This window comes from Salmo trutta, chromosome 1 (assembly GCF_901001165.1).
Source record: "Salmo trutta chromosome 1, fSalTru1.1, whole genome shotgun sequence".
Classification (NCBI taxonomy): Eukaryota; Metazoa; Chordata; class Actinopteri; order Salmoniformes; family Salmonidae; genus Salmo; species Salmo trutta.
In genome coordinates this window covers 22,509,851-22,527,669 of record NC_042957.1, presented here as the reverse complement: position 1 = coordinate 22,527,669, position 17,819 = coordinate 22,509,851, and the positions used below count along the sequence as shown (strand labels likewise).

At 43.0% G+C, this 17,819-nt stretch overlaps 1 protein-coding gene across 4 annotated transcripts in view; it reads right to left on the bottom strand.

Moving 5' to 3' along the window:
• Positions 1-17,819, bottom strand: part of rps6kc1 (ribosomal protein S6 kinase polypeptide 1) — a 68,112-nt gene that overhangs the window by 36,134 nt on the left and 14,159 nt on the right. For 3 of the 4 annotated variants that reach the window (XR_003876220.1, XR_003876182.1, XM_029747031.1), the window contains exon 2: positions 16,225-16,260. Coding sequence is in view for 1 of the 4 variants with exons in the window: in XM_029747031.1 (XP_029602891.1) it covers positions 16,225-16,260 (36 nt within the window). In the remaining 3 variants the exon portion in view is untranslated. Of the gene's footprint in view, positions 1-16,224; positions 16,261-16,361; positions 16,464-17,819 lie in introns of those variants that run through there. The other variant, XM_029747082.1, reaches the window with a different exon arrangement.

The following is a 17,819-nucleotide window of genomic DNA, read 5'->3' as shown; positions in this document are numbered from 1 at the left end:
CAGATCTATAATTCACATTTCTGTGGGAATTTGGTCGGGTCATCCAAATGTTAGATATTGTAGCTTTAACATTAGTCTACATCTAACTACATAGTGAAATTCCATTCTCTCAGGCCAGGGGCACAGTGTATAAATGTATGGTTGGATCAATCGGCGTTATAATCATTGATCAGTACAGAGAATAAAATAAAACGACAAGTCCAAATCCTGATCTCCATCCATGGCAAATTTTGAAAAGTGCCACATTTTACTAGCTAGCTAGCCACCGGAGGACAACGACTCAACAAGATGCAGCAATTTCATTTTTCTGTCAATAACGTTAGGCTTTTGATGTGAAGCAAAATGCTAAATGGCTATCCTGGACACTTTTTTGTGCACCAGGACTCAGTTTAGCTCAACGCTGATTGGCTATTATCTTTATTGTTTAAGGAGGCCAAATTCGCTTTGCCTCATTCATTCAATGCTACGGGCGGCAACAACGTCACTCTTTTTGGCCAGACAGATGGACTACACATACAGAGACAAAGGGGCACTGTTTTGCTCACTCAGATGCAGCCACAGGTGAGAGAAATTCAGTCTCTTGCGAATTGAAGGAAAAGTATAACAGAGACGAGTGACGAAAGATATAAAATTAAAATAAAATGTCTTAGTACATTTTTGAAGCCTGGTTTCCCATGGCATCCATGAATACACACCACCGTCCATATAACAGCAATTGAACGTTATCTGCCCACAACTTATGGCCTTTATTCCCTCTATAGGTATGCTGACGCTAACTTAGCGGTGACAGAGCTATATAGCTTAACCGCGAGACAGAGATACTAACAGATTAAGTAGCTAGTACTAGAGTGGATGTATGTAAACACGTACTAATAGGCTCTGCTAAACTCTGACTCTCTGACTGTGACCAGGGTTCACAACAGAGTTGGAAATTAACACCCGCCAAATGCGGGTAGATTTTGTCATTGGCGGGTAACGGCCAGTGTACACTAGGGAGTTGTACATTTCTGCGTGCCGATGCTGCCGCCCAGAGTGGCTCGCTTGTGGGCATGCTGGCAGCACGTTTGTTTGTGCATCAATAATTCAGTATAGCAAGTTTGTATGAAGGTCTAGTTATTAAATGGGTAAATAGTTTAAATCCATTCTCCTTTTCATTAATTTATTCACAGTAATCTAGTAATACACTCTAAACCACTCTGGTGACAAACTAACTTTCTTGCCCTGTTTCCAATCGTCCACATGGCTGGGAAAACCTATCCAAGTAAGTAAATACATTTATTTAAAAAAAAAACAACTTATAAACAACGTATTATTAGCTAGCTAGCTACAGTGCAGGCTAATTCAAATGTGACTCGTTTCAGGAAACTATGCGTATGTCGCGCATCACTACTTCACAGGAGAGGCATTTGATAGTTTTTTTTAATCAAAAAGCTTTTTTTGGCAGAATTACCTTCTGGAACCTTCTGAAATGTGACCTTTCATGTGCCTTAAAAACAAACTTGTATGCCATCTGTAAACACAAATAAAATTGTTACATTACGATCCTAGCTGATTAAGCCACAGAAAAAGTCAGGAACCTTCGCTAGCCATGATTGGCTGAGTTAATGGATGGGCTGGACATGCCGAGAGAGGAGTTTGGATTGGTCTGCCATGTAGAACGCTTCTGTCTGTAACATGAGCTGCTTAGTATGTGCTGGTAAGCAGCTTTTTTGAGAGAGATCACTAACTGCACAAGTGTTGGTAATGCTCTCCACCTTCTGGAGGAGCGAGTTTTGAAATCAGTGCAATGCCCAGTGGAAGCAGAGCATGACAGCTAAGGAGATGGAGAAAATTCAGGCGTTTGATTGCAAATGGTTAGCTTTAGCTACCTGTAGATTCATGCAGGGTAGTAACGTTATGAGTTGGGATAATAGTTAATTGTTTAATTGTTTAGCTAGCTAGCAAGCTACAGGTCTAAACAAAATACTCCACTACGTAAGTAACCATTTCACTGTACCGTTTACACCTAACAATCTAAACTCAGCAAAAAAAGAAACATCCTCTCACTGTCAATTGCGTTTATTTTCAGCAAACTTAACATGTGTAAATATGCGTATGAACATAAGATTCAACAACATTTACATCTACATTTAAGTCATTTAGCAGACGCTCTTATCCAGAGCGACTTACAAATTGGTGCATTCACCTTATGATATCCAGTGGAACAACCACTTTACAATAGTACATCTAAATCTTTTAGGGGGGGGGGGGGTTAGAAGGATTACTTTGTCCTATCCCAGGTATTCCTTAAAGAGGTGGGGTTTCAGGTGTCTCCGGAAGGTGGTGATTGACTCCGCTGTCCTGGCGTCGTGAGGGAGCTTGTTCCACCATAGGGGTGCCAGAGCAGCGAACAGTTTTGACTGGGCTGAGCGGGAACTGTGCTTCCTCAGAGGTAGGGGGGCCAGCAGGCCAGCGGTGGATGAGCGCAGTGCCCTCGTTTGGGTGTAGGGACTGATCAGAGCCTGAAGGTACGGAGGTGCCGTTCCCCTCACGGGGAAGCACCATGGTCTTGTAGCACCTGTTCTGTGAGCTCGTAATGAGTCGTCGAGCCACGGAGCAGGAGGGGAGGACCGAGCCGGCCTGGAGGATAGGGAACATAGAGAGTCAAAGGATGCAGAAAGGGAGGGTTGAGGAGGCAGAATCAGGAGATAGGTTGGAGAAGGTTTGAGCAGAGGGAACAGATGATAGGATGGAAGAGGAGAGAGTAGCGGGAGAGAGAGAGCAAAGGTTGCGACGGCGCAATACCATCCGAGTAGGGGCAGAGTGAGAAGTGGAGAGAGCGGAGGAGCGGGGTGACGTGAGAGAACTTGGGAAGGTTGAACACCAGACGGGCTGCGGCATTCTGGATGAGTTGTAGCGGTTTAATGGCACAGGCAGGGATCCCAGCCAACAGCGAGTTGCAGTAATCCAGACGGGAGAGGACAATCCCTGGATTAGGACCTGCGCCGCTTCCTGTGTGAGGCAGGGTCGTACTCTGCGAATGTTGTAGAGCATGAACCTACAGGATCGGGTCACCGCCTTGATGTTAGTGGAGAACGACAGGGTGTTGTCCAGGGTCACGCCAAGGTTCTTAGCACTCTGGGAGGAGGACACAATGGAGTTGTCAACCGTGATGGCGAGATCATTGGAACGGGCAGTCCTTCCCCGGGAGGAAAAGCAGCTCCGTCTTGCCGGGGTTCAGCTTGAGGTGGTGATCCGTCATCCACACTGATATGTCTGCCAGACATGCAGAGATGCGATTCGCCACCTGGTTATCAGAAGGGGGAAAGGAGAAGATTAATTGAGTGTCGTCTGCATAGCAATGATAGGAAAGACCATGTGAGGATACGACAGAGCCAAGTGACTTGGTGTATAGCGAGAATAGGAGAGGGCCTAGAACTGAGCCCTGGGGGACACCAGTGGTGAGAGCACGTGGTGCGGAGACAGATTCTCGCCACGCCACCTGGTAGGAGCGACCTGTCAGGTAGGACGCAATCCAAGCTTGGGCCGCACCGGAGATGCCCAGCTCGGAGAGGGTGGAGAGGAGGATCTGGTGGTTCACAGTATCAAAGGCAGCAGATAGGTCTAGAAGGATGAGAGCAGAGGAGAGAGAGTTAGCTTTAGCAGTGCGGAGAGCCTCCGTGACACAGAGAAGAGCAGTCTCAGTTGAGTGACCAGTCTTAAAACCTGACTGATTTGGGTCAAGAAGGTCATTCTGAGAGAGATAGCAAGAGAGCTGGCCAAGGACGGCACGTTCAAGAGTTTTGGAGAGAAAAGAAAGAAGGGATACTGGTCTGTAGTTGTTGACATCGGAGGAATCGAGTGTAGGTTTTTTCAGAAGGGGTGCAACTCTCGCTCTCTTGAAGACGGAAGGGACGTACGTAGCCAGCGGTCAAGGATGAGTTCATGAGCGAGGTGAGGTAAGGGAGAAGGTCTCCGGAAATGGTCTGGAGAAGAGAGGATAGGGTCAAACAGGCAGGTTGATGGGCGGCCGGCCGTCACAAGACGCAAGATTTCATCTGGAGAGAGGGGGGAGAAAGAGGTCAAAGCACAGGGTAGGGCAGTGTGAGCAGGACCAGCGGTGTCGTTTGACTTGACAAACGAGGATCGGATGTCGTCGACCTTCTTTTCAAAATGGTTTACGAAGTCATCCGCAGAGAGGGAGGAGGGGGGGGGAGGAGGATTCAGGAGGGAGGAGAAGGTGGCAAAGAGCTTCCTAGGGTTAGAGGCAGATGCTTGGAATTTAGAGTGGTAGAAAGTGGCTTTAGCAGCAGAAACAGAAGAGGAAAATGTAGAGAGGAGGGAGTGAAAGGATGCCAGGTCCGCAGGGAGGCGAGTTTTCCTCCATTTCCGCTCGGCTGCCCGGAGCCCTGTTCTGTGAGCTCGCAATGAGTCGTCGAGCCACGGAGCAGGAGGGCCGAGCCGGCCTGGAGGTTAGGGGACATAGAGAGTCAAAGAATGCAGAAAGGGAGGAGAGGAGGGTTGAGGAGGCAGAATCAGGAGATAGGTTGGAGAAGGTTTGAGCAGAGGGAAGAGATGATAGGATGGAAGAGGAGAGAGCGAAGGTTGCGACGGCGCAATACCATCCGAGTAGGGGCAGAGGTAGTGGTCGGAGACTTGGAGGGGAGTTGCAATGAGATTAGTGGAAGAACAGCATCTAGTAAAGATGAGGTCAAGCGTATTGCCTGCCTTGTGAGTAGGGGGGGAAGGTGAGAGGGTGAGGTCAAAAGAGGAGAGGAGTGGAAAGAAGGAGGCAGAGAGGAATGAGTCAAAGGTAGACGTGGGGAGGTTAAAGTCACCCAGAACTGTGAGAGGTGAGCCATCCTCAGGAAAGGAACTTATCAAGGCGTCAAGCTCATTGATGAACTCTCCAAGGGAACCTGGAGGGCGATAAATGATAAGGATGTTAAGCTTGAAAGGGCTGGTAACTGTGACAGCATGGAATTCAAAGGATGCGATAGACAGATGGGTCAGGGGAGAAAGAGAATGTCCACTTGGGAGAGATGAGGATTCCAGTGCCACCACCCCGCTGGCCAGATGCTCTCGGGGTGTGCGAGAACACGTGGGCAGATGAGGAGAGAGCAGTAGGAGTAGCAGTGTTATCTGTGGTAATCCATGTTTCCGTCAGCGCCAAGAAGTCGAGGGACTGGAGGGTAGCATAGGCTGAGATGAACTCTGCCTTTTTGGCCGCAGATCGGCAGTTCCAGAGGCTGCCGGAGACCTGGAACTCCACGTGGGTTGTGCGCGCTGGGACCACCAGGTTAGAGTGGCAGCGGCCACGCGGTGTGAAGCGTTTGTATGGCCTGTGCAGAGGGGAGAGAACAGGGATAGACAGACACATAGTTTACAAGCTACAGAAGAGGCTACGCTAATGCAAAAGAGATTGGAATGACTAGTGGACTACACGTCTCGAATGTTAAGAAAGTTAAGCTTACGTTGCAAAAATCTTATTGACTAAAAGACTAAAATGATACAGTGCTGCTGGCTGAAGTAGGCTAGCTAGCAGTGGCTGCGTTGTTGACTTTGTTTGAAAGTGTAGCTGGCTAGGTAACCTCGATAGTTTCAGTACTACACCATTATCATGATACAAAGGCAACTATGTAGCTAGCTAACATAACACTAATCAAGACGTTCCTTTGTAATGTATTTAGTTTCTACAATGCTGCTCGTCGGTAATAGTTGGCTAGGTTTGGAAGATGGCGTCGCGGGGGACGAAAATAGCTGGCTAGCTAGCCTCGATAATTACTCTAAACTACACAATTATCAAACTATGACAAAGACAACTATGTAGCTAGCTAACACTACACTAGTCAAATCGTTCCGTTGTAATGTATTAGTTTCTACAGTGCTGCTAGTCGGTAACGGTTGGCTAGCTAGCAGTGGGTTTGATGATGACTAGGTGTGTTGACTAAGTCTGGAGTCTGGGGAACGGGGTCGCGTCGCGGCGGACGAAAATAGCTGGCTAGCTAACCTCGATGATTACTCTAAACTACACAATTATCTTAGATACAAAGACAGCAAAGACAGCTATGTAGCTAGCTAACACTACACTAATCAAATCGTTCCGTTGTAATGTATTAGTTTCTACAGTGCTGCTAGTCGGTAGAAGTTGGCTAGCAGTGTTGACTGAGTTTGGAGACATAAACTGAACAAGTTCCACAGACACGTGACTAACAGAAATGGAATAATGTGTCCCTGAACAAAGGGGTCAAAATCAAAAGTAACAGTCAGTATCTGGTGTGGCCACCAGCTGCATTAAGTACGGCAGTGCATCTCCTCCTCATGGACTGCACCAGATTTGCCAGTTCTTGCTGTGAGATGTTACCTCACTCTTCCACCAAGGCACCTGCAAGTTCCCGGACAATTCTGGGGGGAATGGCCTTAGCCCTCACCCTCCGATCGAACAACGTGCTAAATGGGATAGAGGTCCGGGCTCTTTGCTGACCATGGCAGAACACTGATATTCCTGTCTTGCAGGAAATCACGCACAGAACGAGCAGTATGGCTGGTGACATTGTCATGCTGGATGGTCATGTCAGGATGAGCCTGCAGGAAGGGTACCACGAGGGAGGAGGATGTCTTCCCTGTAACAAACAGCATTGAGATTGCCTACAACAACAAGCTCAGTCCGATGATGCTGTGACACACCACCCCAGACCATGATGGACCCTCCACCTCGATTCTGCTCCAGAGTACAGGCCTCGGTGTAACGCTCATTCCGTCGACGATAAACGTGAATCTGACCATCACCCCTGGTGACACAAAAAAGCAACGTCAGTGAAGAGCACTTTTTGCCAGTCCTGTCTGGTCCAGCGACGGTGGGTTTGTGCCCATAGGCAACGTTGTTGCCGGTGATGTCTGGTGAGGACCTGCCTTACAACAGGCCTACAAGCCCTCAGTCCAGTCTCCCTCAGCCTATTACGGACAGTCTGAGCACTGATGGAGGGATTGAGCGTTCCTGGTGCAACTCGGGCAGTTGTTGTTGCCATCCTGTACCGATCCTGTTCAGGCGTTGTTACACGTGGCCACTGCGAGGACTATCAGCTGTAAATTATTGCCCTGGCCACATCTGCAGTCCTCATGGCTCCTTGCAGCATGCCTAAGGCACGTTCACACAGATGAGCAGGGACCCTGGGCATCTTTATTTTAGTGTTTTTCAGAGTCAGTAGAAAGGCCTCCTTAGTGTCCTAAGTTTTCATAACTGACCTTAATGTCCTACCGTCTGTAAGCTGTTAGTGTCTTAACGACCGTTCCACAGCTGCATGAATTGTTTATGGTTCATTGAACAAGCATGGGAAAGTGTTTAATGAAGATCTGTGAAGTTATTTGGATTTATACAAATGATCTTTGAAAGACAGGTTCCTGAAAAAGGGACGTTTCATTTTTTGCTTTTGAATTTAGAAACAAACCAAAAATATTGTTGAGAAAGTTGCTTTTAGTTGCCTGGTTTGCTAGATTGAGATATACCAAATTCATTTTTAAACCTGATGGGTTTATTGGTGTTAAAATGCATCAGTTATGCCATTTTGGACCCCCAGGCTGCTGATGTCATGCAGCCTGTCGTTTTTGTGTGTATACTTTTTCCATAACGACAAATTTGATGTCGGATGACAATAGAATGTTCATGATGTCACTGCAACAACTGTATACAGACATTTCGATAGTAGTTGTATAAACCAGCCTTTAGTCATGAAATCTTTGGTTGTACAATACCGTACTCACGGTTTAGTACATGGTCTCACATGTCAACCCTTAAAGAGATGGGTGGAGCTAAGGCTCAAGAGGGTGTGAATGATGCTGAGTGGGTGTAGACAAAGAGCTCTCTAGTAGGTGTCCCAAAACATTCAAAGGGCCATTTTCTCAAAAGTGGGGTTACAAGTTTATCAACTTCCAAAGCAGAATTACTTTCCCATTTGTTCCTCAACTGCAGTATATTATACAATGTTCTATCTACGAGCCTCTACTTTTATCCAATGTAAATAACACCATTTCAAATTTTGCTACATAAGACCGAATCGAGGCGGTCGATCAAATAAGCTACTAACGTAGCTAGCTAACTAGCCAACATTAAATACTGTATAGCTAGCTAGGTGAATCCAGTGTTTTACTTGCTATATTGTATTTACTTTGCCACCATGGCCTTTTTTGCCTTTACCTCCCTTATCTCACCTCATTTGCTCACATTGTATATAGACTTATGTTTCTACTGTATTATTGACTGTATGTTTGTTTTACTCCATGTGTAACTCTGTGTTGTTGTATGTGTCGAAATGCTTTGCTTTATCTTGGCCAGGTCGCAATTGTAAATGAGAACTTGTTCTCAACTTGCCTACCTGGTTAAATAAAGGTGAAATAAAAATAAATAAATACAATTAAATAACCTCATATTAGCTAGCTATCTTGATGTATTTATCATTGTAAATTAAAAACAAACAAATGCATTTGTAGGTAGCTAGCTAACATCCATGAAAGAGGGTGAAAGGACAGCAGCTCCAGCTGTCAAATACGTTTCTGCCTTAGCACAACAAATGATCAACTCATCATCAAGCTTCAAGTGGTATTTATGTATTCATTTTCCTTGATATGATCCTGCTGTCACATGCATCTATCTATCCAATGTTATCATGATTTGTTATAAGAGATATTATACTTTAGTAATCCACAATGACCTGCTGATGTAAAAGTCTAATAATGACATTATCTTCCATATTCCTACAGATACCTTATTCCTACAGATACCTTGGAACTGGAGATTCCTTCAAAACAATTACCGTGTAGGGGAATTCACAGTTGGGTGCATTGTCGCGAGTGTGACCAGGGCCATCTGGGAATGGGGGAATTCAGGCCTATGTGAAGGCAAACTGTGTCCTGCATATTTTATATTTCACCTTTATTTAACCAGGTAGGCCAGTTGAGAACAAGTTCTCATTTACAACTGCGACCTGGCCAAGATAAAGCAAAGCAGCGCGACACAAACACAGAGTTACACATGGGATACTCAAACGTACAGTCAATAACACAATATAAAAACAATCTATATACAGAGTGTGCAAATGAGGACCAGGAGGGGACATGCAGCTCTCCGCCCTGTGCCAGACCAGAGGTCAGCTGCTCTGCAGGATGTTGCACGGACGGGGCCAACAATGCAACACGGGAGGCAATCAATGTGGAGGAGATCTTCACCTCCTACTTCTTCAAAGAGGGTGCTGTTCCCTGGCAACACCATAGACTGCACTATGCACAGCCAATGGCTATTTTAAGAGACGCCCACATTGCAATAAAGAGTATTCTTTACATTTAATAAGCTGTGTCAGTTATTACAATTGCCAGTTTCTCTCCCTTTAATTTCTACTTCTCAGATATGGATGATGTCTGCACAAAAATAAAACAGGCTCTTAAGAGTCACCCATACTGAAAATGTTTTTCAACAATTAGACACCCTACAACCTAAACACTGGTATATCAATCTGATTGATGGATTGTGTTTTGTGCAGTAAGCAGGCTCAGGTGTCCTTCCGCCTTCAAAGAATAGGCAAGAGGACCAACCATGGAGAATATTAACCTGTTGGGGCTAGGGGGCAGTATTTTCACGGCCGGATAAAAAACATACCCAATTTAAACTGGTTACTACTCTTGCCCAGAAATGAGAATACGCATATAATTAGTAGATTTGGATAGAAAACACTCTAAAGTTTCTAAAACTGTTTGAATGGTGTCTGAGTATGTTTGCTGTCTCTGGGCAAAGTACAGCAGCAGAGTTTGTAAGTGGTCAGCCTGAGGACAGTGAGACTGAGATGCGAGTTCCCGAGAATTCTCAATTTTTTTCTTTCAGCCTTTGAATGAATACAACGTTGGAATATTATCGCTATTTTACGAGAAAAATAGCATAAAAATTGATTTTAAACAGCGTTTGACATGCTTCTAAGTATGGTAATGGAATATTTTGAATTTTTTTGTCACGAAATGCGCTCGCGCGTTACTCTTCGGATAGTGACCTGAACGCACGAACAAAACGGAGGTATTTAGATATAACTATGGATTATTTGGAACCAAAACAACATTTGTAGTTGAAGTAGAAGTCCTGGGAGTGCATTCTGACGAAGAACAGCAAAGGTAATCAAATTTTTCTAATAGTAATTCTGAGTTTAGTGAGCCCCAAACTTGGTGGGTGTCAAATTAGCTAGCCTGTGATGGCCGAGCTATGTACTCAGAATATTGCAAAATGCACTTTCGCCGAAAAGCTATTTTAAAATCTGACATAGCGTTTGCATAAAGGAGTTCTGTATCTATAATTCTTAAAAGAATTATGTATTTTGTCAACGTTTATCATGAGTAATTTAGTAAATTCACCGAAGTTTTCGGTGGGTATGCTAGTTCTGAACATCACATGCTTATGTAAAAAGCTGTTTTTTTATATAAATATGAACTTGATTGAACAAAACATGCATGTATTGTATAACATAATGTCCTAGGAGTGTCATCTGATGAAGATCAAAGGTTAGTGCTGCATTTAGCTGTGGTTTTGGTTTTGTGACATATATGCTTGCTTTGAAAATGGCTGTGTGATTATTTTTGGCAGGGTACTCTCCTGACATAATCTAATGTTTTGCTTTCGCTGTAAAGCCTTTTTGAAATCGGACAATGTGGTTAGATTAATGAGAGTATTGTCTTTAAAATGGTGTAAAAAAGTCATATGTTTGAGAAATTGAAGTTATAGCATTTTTGAGGTATTTGTATTTCGCGCCAAGCGATTCCACTGGCTGTTGATTAGGGTGGGACGTCTAGCCCATAGACGTTAAGACATCTCATTATTTATCTTACTACGCTATACTGTTTGTCCTCGGGTGTCTGTGCATGTTTTTCAGTATAAAGTACTCTGGAGCCACTCAGTGTGGACACTGGACACCAGGTAAGGCCACACACACACAGAGATTCCTGTTGAACACTGTCTCTTTTGAACAGTCTCTTTATATATGTGAACCCCTCCCGCTTCTGAACTGCTTGACATAGAGAACAGCATGATCAGAGGTAAGAGGTCACTTCGCCGAGTCAACATGAAACATTATAAAATAGATGCTTTACATTGAAATACAGACAGAGATGTAGTAGTCCCAGAGTTAATGATCCATGGTCAGTTTTGCATTTCACCTCCTGATGATTATGATGACAGACATACTGTTAGATTTAAAAAGACTAGGCTTAATCATCCCATCTCTCTCTCTCTCTCTCCCTCCCTCTCATCTGCAGGTATGTTTTGATGTGAGAGAGGACACCAACCCCCAGTCCCATCATCACCACCTCACCCACTAAGATAACCCTTGGGCCAACTGGAGGTCCAAGGCTGGTTAGAGATACTTCTGTAACTGTTATGACCTGAGAGAATGACGTTTAGTAGCACTGTAAATCATTACTCATATGCAGTCTTCCCTGCTCCTCTGTTCTTATCCCTTTCCCCTTGTGTCTTTGACACTCTTGCAACTCTCTCCCCACCTCAGTCCTCCTCTGTTTTTAATGCAGACCAGATGTGCATTGAAGTACCGATTCAACTTGTATTTAAAATATAATATTACAAAAATAATATTTATAATGCATGAATTATGTATTTATAACACTTGGATAAAGAACTTCTCAATAAAGCTTTTCACATTCTCTACTGGTTGAAATTAAGTATCCAATTTGATTAAATACTACACCTATCCTGTGTCCTCAGATCAGTGCAGATTAAGGAAGTGAGCTGGCGAGAAGAACCTGTTTTACATTATTTATATGATGCATAGGAAGTGTAGTGTACTGTTTTTGTAATTCTGGTCCTGTATGTATGAATTACAAATCAGCCTTTAACCTGTGCCCATTTTTAACTGCCTATTACACCAACTCAGAAGCTAGAATATGCATATTATTGTTCAGGTTTGGATAGAAAACACCCTAAAGTTTCTAAAACTGTTTGAATGGTGTCTGTGAGTATAACAGAACTCATTTGGCAGGCAAAACCCTGAGACAGATTCTGACAGGAAGTGGATACCTGATGTGTTGAATTGACTTTAAGCCTATACCATTGAAAAACAAAGGGAAGGAGGAATATTTTGGCACTTCCTATTGCTTCCACAAGATGTCCCCAGCCTTTACAAAGTGTTTTGAGTCTTCTACAGTGAGATCTGACTGAAGAAGAGCGTTGGAACAGCGATGGCCCATTAGACACCTGGCGCGCGATTTGATGGTGGGTACTCTCATTCCGAAACGTTTTAAAAGAGAACCCAATGGTCCGCCTTGAATTTTATTCATGTTCTGGTTAAAAAAGGCCCTAATGATTTATGCGATACAACGTTTGACATGTTTGAACGAACGAAAATATATTTTTTCCGTTCTTGAAGTGAAGTCCGGCTGGCTTAGATCATGTGCTACAACACGGAGGTTTTTGGACATAAATGATGAGCTTTTTTGAACAAAACTACATTCGTTATGGACCTGGGATTCTTTGGAAGTGACATCTGATGAAGAGAATCAAAGGTAATGGATTATTTACATAGTATTTTCGATTTTAGATCTCTCCAACATGGCGGTTAGTCTGTATCGCAATGCGTATTTTTCTGGCGCAGTGCTCAGATTATTGCAAAGTGTGATTTCCCAGTAAGGTTAATTTTAAATCTGGCAAGTCCATTGCGTTCAAGAGATGTAAATCTATAATTCTTTGAATGACAATATAATATTTTACCAATGTTTTCTAATATTAATTAATTATTTTGTTGTCATGACTTGACTGCCGGTATTGGAGGGAAACGATTTCCTGAACATCAACGCCATAGTAAAACGCTGTTTTTAGATATAAATATGAACTTGATAGAACTAAAAATGCATGCATTGTCTAACATAATGTCCTAGGAGTGTCATCTGATGGAGATTGTAAAAGGTTAGTGCATAATTTTAGCTGATTTTATGGTTTTGGTGACGCCTGTCTTTGAATCGACAATACACTACACACAGCTATTGTCAATGTACTCTCCTAACATAACCTAACTTTATGCTTTCCCCGTAAAACCTTTTTGAAATCGGTAAACGTGGTTAGATTAAGAAGATGTTTATCTTTCAAAGGCTGTAAGTTAGTTGTATGTTTGAGAAATTTGAATTTTGACATTTATTTGGTTTCAAATTTGCCGCTCTTGAAATGCACCTGCTGTTGATAGGGTGCGCCACGGGTGGCACGCTAACGTCCCACATAGCCCCAAGAAGTTAACTAGTTAAATCCTGCGTTCTAGTCTAAGACAATGTTACGTGTAACCATTGATGTCCTAGGGTCAGGAATGGTAAACACTGTTGAAGTGTATAATTGTAATAAATACAGTGCACAGCATCATTCAAAGACTGGAGTTTGATATTCCTGGTATTGGATATGACTGAAAAAAGAATGTCCCACAGACATTCATACCTGAACCACACCTTTATTTGCCAAGATAGAGGACAAGATCAGAGAATACATTCAATGTATGTGGGGAACTGATGCTTGGTAATAACTACATGTATATACGACTTGCATCTTTGGCACAACAAAGTTATATTATATTCTACTCAATCCATAGGCTTCATTGATGCCATTCAGAATGTCTTGAAGTTAATACAACCGGCTATGATTGCTGTGGTTCATAGCTAGCTAGCTAATATTGACATTATAATATTAGCATGTAACAGTCATGTGTGTAACAGTAATTTCCTGCAATTTCTTGGGGATTAATGATTAACTGGTGGAAGCAATTAAAATCACTGTTCTGAACTAATATGTATACCAACTGTTTTAGGGTCCACACACAGATCGGCTACAAAACTAGCTACACATCCATAGGCATACAGGTATTTTTATCCTCCACTACGCAATAACAAAAGAGTTAGCTAACGACATTACTTTAGTTGCATTGCATGGTAAATATCAGCAAGGCAAGCTTACAAAATTGTACTTTAAATTTGCCGTAAATGCTTTAGCTAGCTAGATTCTTTACATCCACTGTTTCCCAAGACAACAGCCTGGTTTTCTTAGGAGTCCCAAAACATTCAACAACAAAAATGCTCATAAAGCTATCTGGCTAATGTTAGCTAGTCAGCAAGCTTGCTAAATAGAGATTTTTCCTAAATTAACTTTGACACAAAAGCATGCATAATCGTCTCTACATTAACTTATTCCTCTCGACTGCACATTTTTTTCATGATTAGTTATGACATTATAATTTCTTACATTTGCTTCCATTCTAGTATTTTTATCAGCCATCTTTGCTGAAGAAAGTCTCTAGCATTGGGTCGCAGAGTCTCAAATTCGTCATGGGAACCACTCGATATGATTGATCGTTGCCCAGCGTTAGCCGCTGGTGATTTCATAAAGTTGGGAAATGCATGACTTTTTCACCGCCTCCCACGCCACATTCGTGCCCCCCAACGGTCCCCAGACCACTCCGCTCTCACCGCGTTCCTTCCATTGAAAATTAATGGGAAGCGGGTTCACTGCACGGTGTACATGGGCCGTAAGAATGTATATTTCACCAGCCACGTTGGCAGGTGGGCACATACTATAAATCGCAAATGCTCTATACCGTAAATTCCGGACTATAAGCCGCAATTTTTTTCCCAGGCTTTGAACCTCACGGCTTAAACAATGACGCGGCTAATATATGGATTTTTCCCGTTTTCAATTAAAAAAATAAAATAAAATACATTCTGTGACGTGCTCAGTTTTTTGGCGGCATGAAGCTTTCATTAGACCAATGAAATTGCCGAACAGGTTAAGGTCAAACAACTTTTTTGTTTACTGTTCAGATTAAATCGAGCGCTCTCAAACTTTCCATCATTCTGATTACGGTAGTCATTTTGTCACCCTCATCATGGCAAAGACACGGAGAAATGCATATGATGCAGCTTTCAAGCTGAAGGCGATTGATCTGGCTGTTGGAAAAGGAAATAGAGCTGCTGCACGGGAGCTTAGTCTTAATGAGTCGATGATAAGACGTTGGAAACAGCAGCGTGAGGAATTGACTCAGTGCAAAAAGACAACTAAAGCTTACTGCTAATTTTGTATTTTTTGTTACAAGCCGTGTTTCGTTAAAGCCTATTTATTTTTGTTACAAGCCGTGTTTCGTTAAAGCCTATTTATTTTTGTTACAAGCCGTGTTTTGTTAAAGCCTGTGTAAAGTTAATTTGTTTCAATGTACCGGTAGGCACCTGCGGCTTATAGACACGTGCGGCTTATTTATGTTCAAAATAATTTATTTTTTTTAATTCAGTGGGTGCGGCTTATATTCAGGTGCGCTTAATAGTCTGGAAATGACAGTATATATATATATTTTTTTTTAAGCCCACATGTAGAAGTTAGTCGAATTGACAAAGGCTACTAAAGTGTAACTTTGTTCTCGTGTTTCTTGGACAGTTACATCATTTTGTTCACATGCTAGGTTGTTTTTCAATGTAAGTTTGAGTTTGCTGCAACCGTCTGCTGCTAGGAAGACGTCGCAGTCAGATTATTTTCCATCACAGACAAGCGAGTGCCCAAGTTACCATGGTAACGGCCTGTCCATTAAAGTTCCAGTTGAACGTTTTTGTCTCACCTAATTGTGCATAGATCTATCCTAGATGTACGTGTGTGCTTCTACATTTCTACTTAGGAGCACATCATGTACTCCTTGTAAAAAATGTCAGCGTAGAGACCTGAACTATACTAATAAATAGCCTGCATCACTCACTCACTTTTGTGGCAGGGCAGGCACTTTGTTTGTTCTTGATGGTCAGTTGTTGAAGTGCTTATTTGTTCTTATTATTGGATCTAAATGATTTATTTGAACATACATTGGTTAAAAGACGTAAGTCACAAAATGAAATGAAATTCAGCAATATACCCCATTATTCTTACTGGTAATACATTAGAAGGCATACTCATTTTTGTGATTTTTGGTGTAATTATGAAGAAAAATATTTTGGCTGGTAAAAACAAAATCAGAGTGGCTGGTGGACCAAAAATGTCCTTGGTTTGTGATAAGAACAGTTGTTATTGTCACAGCTACTACAAAGATAAACATGGTCACCACCATTATAACCGTGGTCACTAACCTCTGCAACATGCCCAGCCATAGGAGCAAAATCCAAAGCCACTGCTCTCCGTTTTCCCTCTTTTACCTCTAGCCCTTCTTTTCTCACTTTCTTCCCATCACTGTCAGATAATCCTGTAGTTCTTACCTCTTGGACGTCCTCCGGGTTCTTTCTCGAGATGATCTGAGCAGGAGAGAAAAAGAGGGGTTAGGATCAGCAAGCAACCATAAGCCCCACCACCATCATCGCCACCAAAAGTTATTCTTCTCTATTGCACTACAGACCGAAAATGGGGACCCTGGATGGATGGGCCCTGTAGAACTGTAGTAGACATTCCCTGTTCTGCTGTGGAGAGCGGAGTCATTCACAGATAGCGGAGGAGGGTTCAGAGTTCTAGCCGCTTGACAATGAGGACATTATACAGCGACACAGTGGGGGAGCAGTGCACAAACGAGATGTCACCACATGAGCGCACACACAGGGCACTATACATACACACACCACAAAGGGGCAGCAACTCCCCAAGATCGCTGGATGAAGGAAAACAGCACACAGACAACCTAAACATTTGTTTGCGATACCTTCAATAAAGAGCCATCAGTATCATGGAAAAAAATAACTGCTATACAGACATTATAGCATATTATAAACCGGGTGGTTTGATCCCCGAATGCTGATTGGCTGAAAGCCGTGGTATATCAGACCGTATACCATGGGTATGAACAAAAATGACTTTTTTTCTGTTCTAATTACATTGGTAACCAGTTTATAATAGCAATAAGACACCTCGGGGGTTTGTGGTATATGGCCAAACAGCTATATCCAGGCACTCCGAGTTGTGTCATGTTCACTGGACGTGCTACCTTGTCCCAGACCTGCTGTTTTATACTCCCTCTCTCTAGTGCACCTGCCGTCTCGAACTCTGAATGCTCAGCTGTGAAAGCCAACTAACATTTACTCCTGAGGTGATGACCTGTTGCACCCTCTACAACCACTATGGTTATTATTATCTGACCCTGCTGGTCATCTATGAACATTTGAACATCTTGGCCATGTACTGTTATAATCTCAACCCGGCACAGCCAGAAGAGACCTGGCCACCGCTCAGAGCCTGGTTCCTCTCTAAGTTTCTTCATAGGTTCCTGCCTTTCTAGGGAGTTTTTCCTAGCCACCGTGCTTCTACATCTGCATTGCTTGCCGTTTGGGATTTTAGGCTGGGTTTCCGTATAGCATTTTGTGACATCGGCTGATGTAAAAAAGGGCTTCATAAATCAATTTGATTGATTGTCTAAGAACACTCCTTAGCCGTGGTATATTGGCCCAATTTTTTACCAGCATGTCACATGTGCAACCAGAGAAAAAAATATATAAAACCAGACACCACCTTTACTCCACACACAGAGATGCATACAATGCTCTCCGCCGCCCTCCATTTGGCAGATCTGACCATAATTCTATCCTCCTAATTCCTTCTTACAAGCAAAAACTAATGCAGGAAGCACCAGTGACTCGGTCAATATGGAAGTGGTCAGATGACGCGGATGCTACGCTACAGAGCTGTTTTGCTAGCACAGACTGGAATATGTTCCGGGATTCATCCAATGGCATTGAGGAGTACACCACCTCAGTCATCGGCTTCATCAATAAGTGCAGACGACGACGTCGTTCAAACAATGACTGTACGTACATATCCCAACCAGAAGCCATGGATTACAGGCAATATCCACATCGAGCTAAAGGCT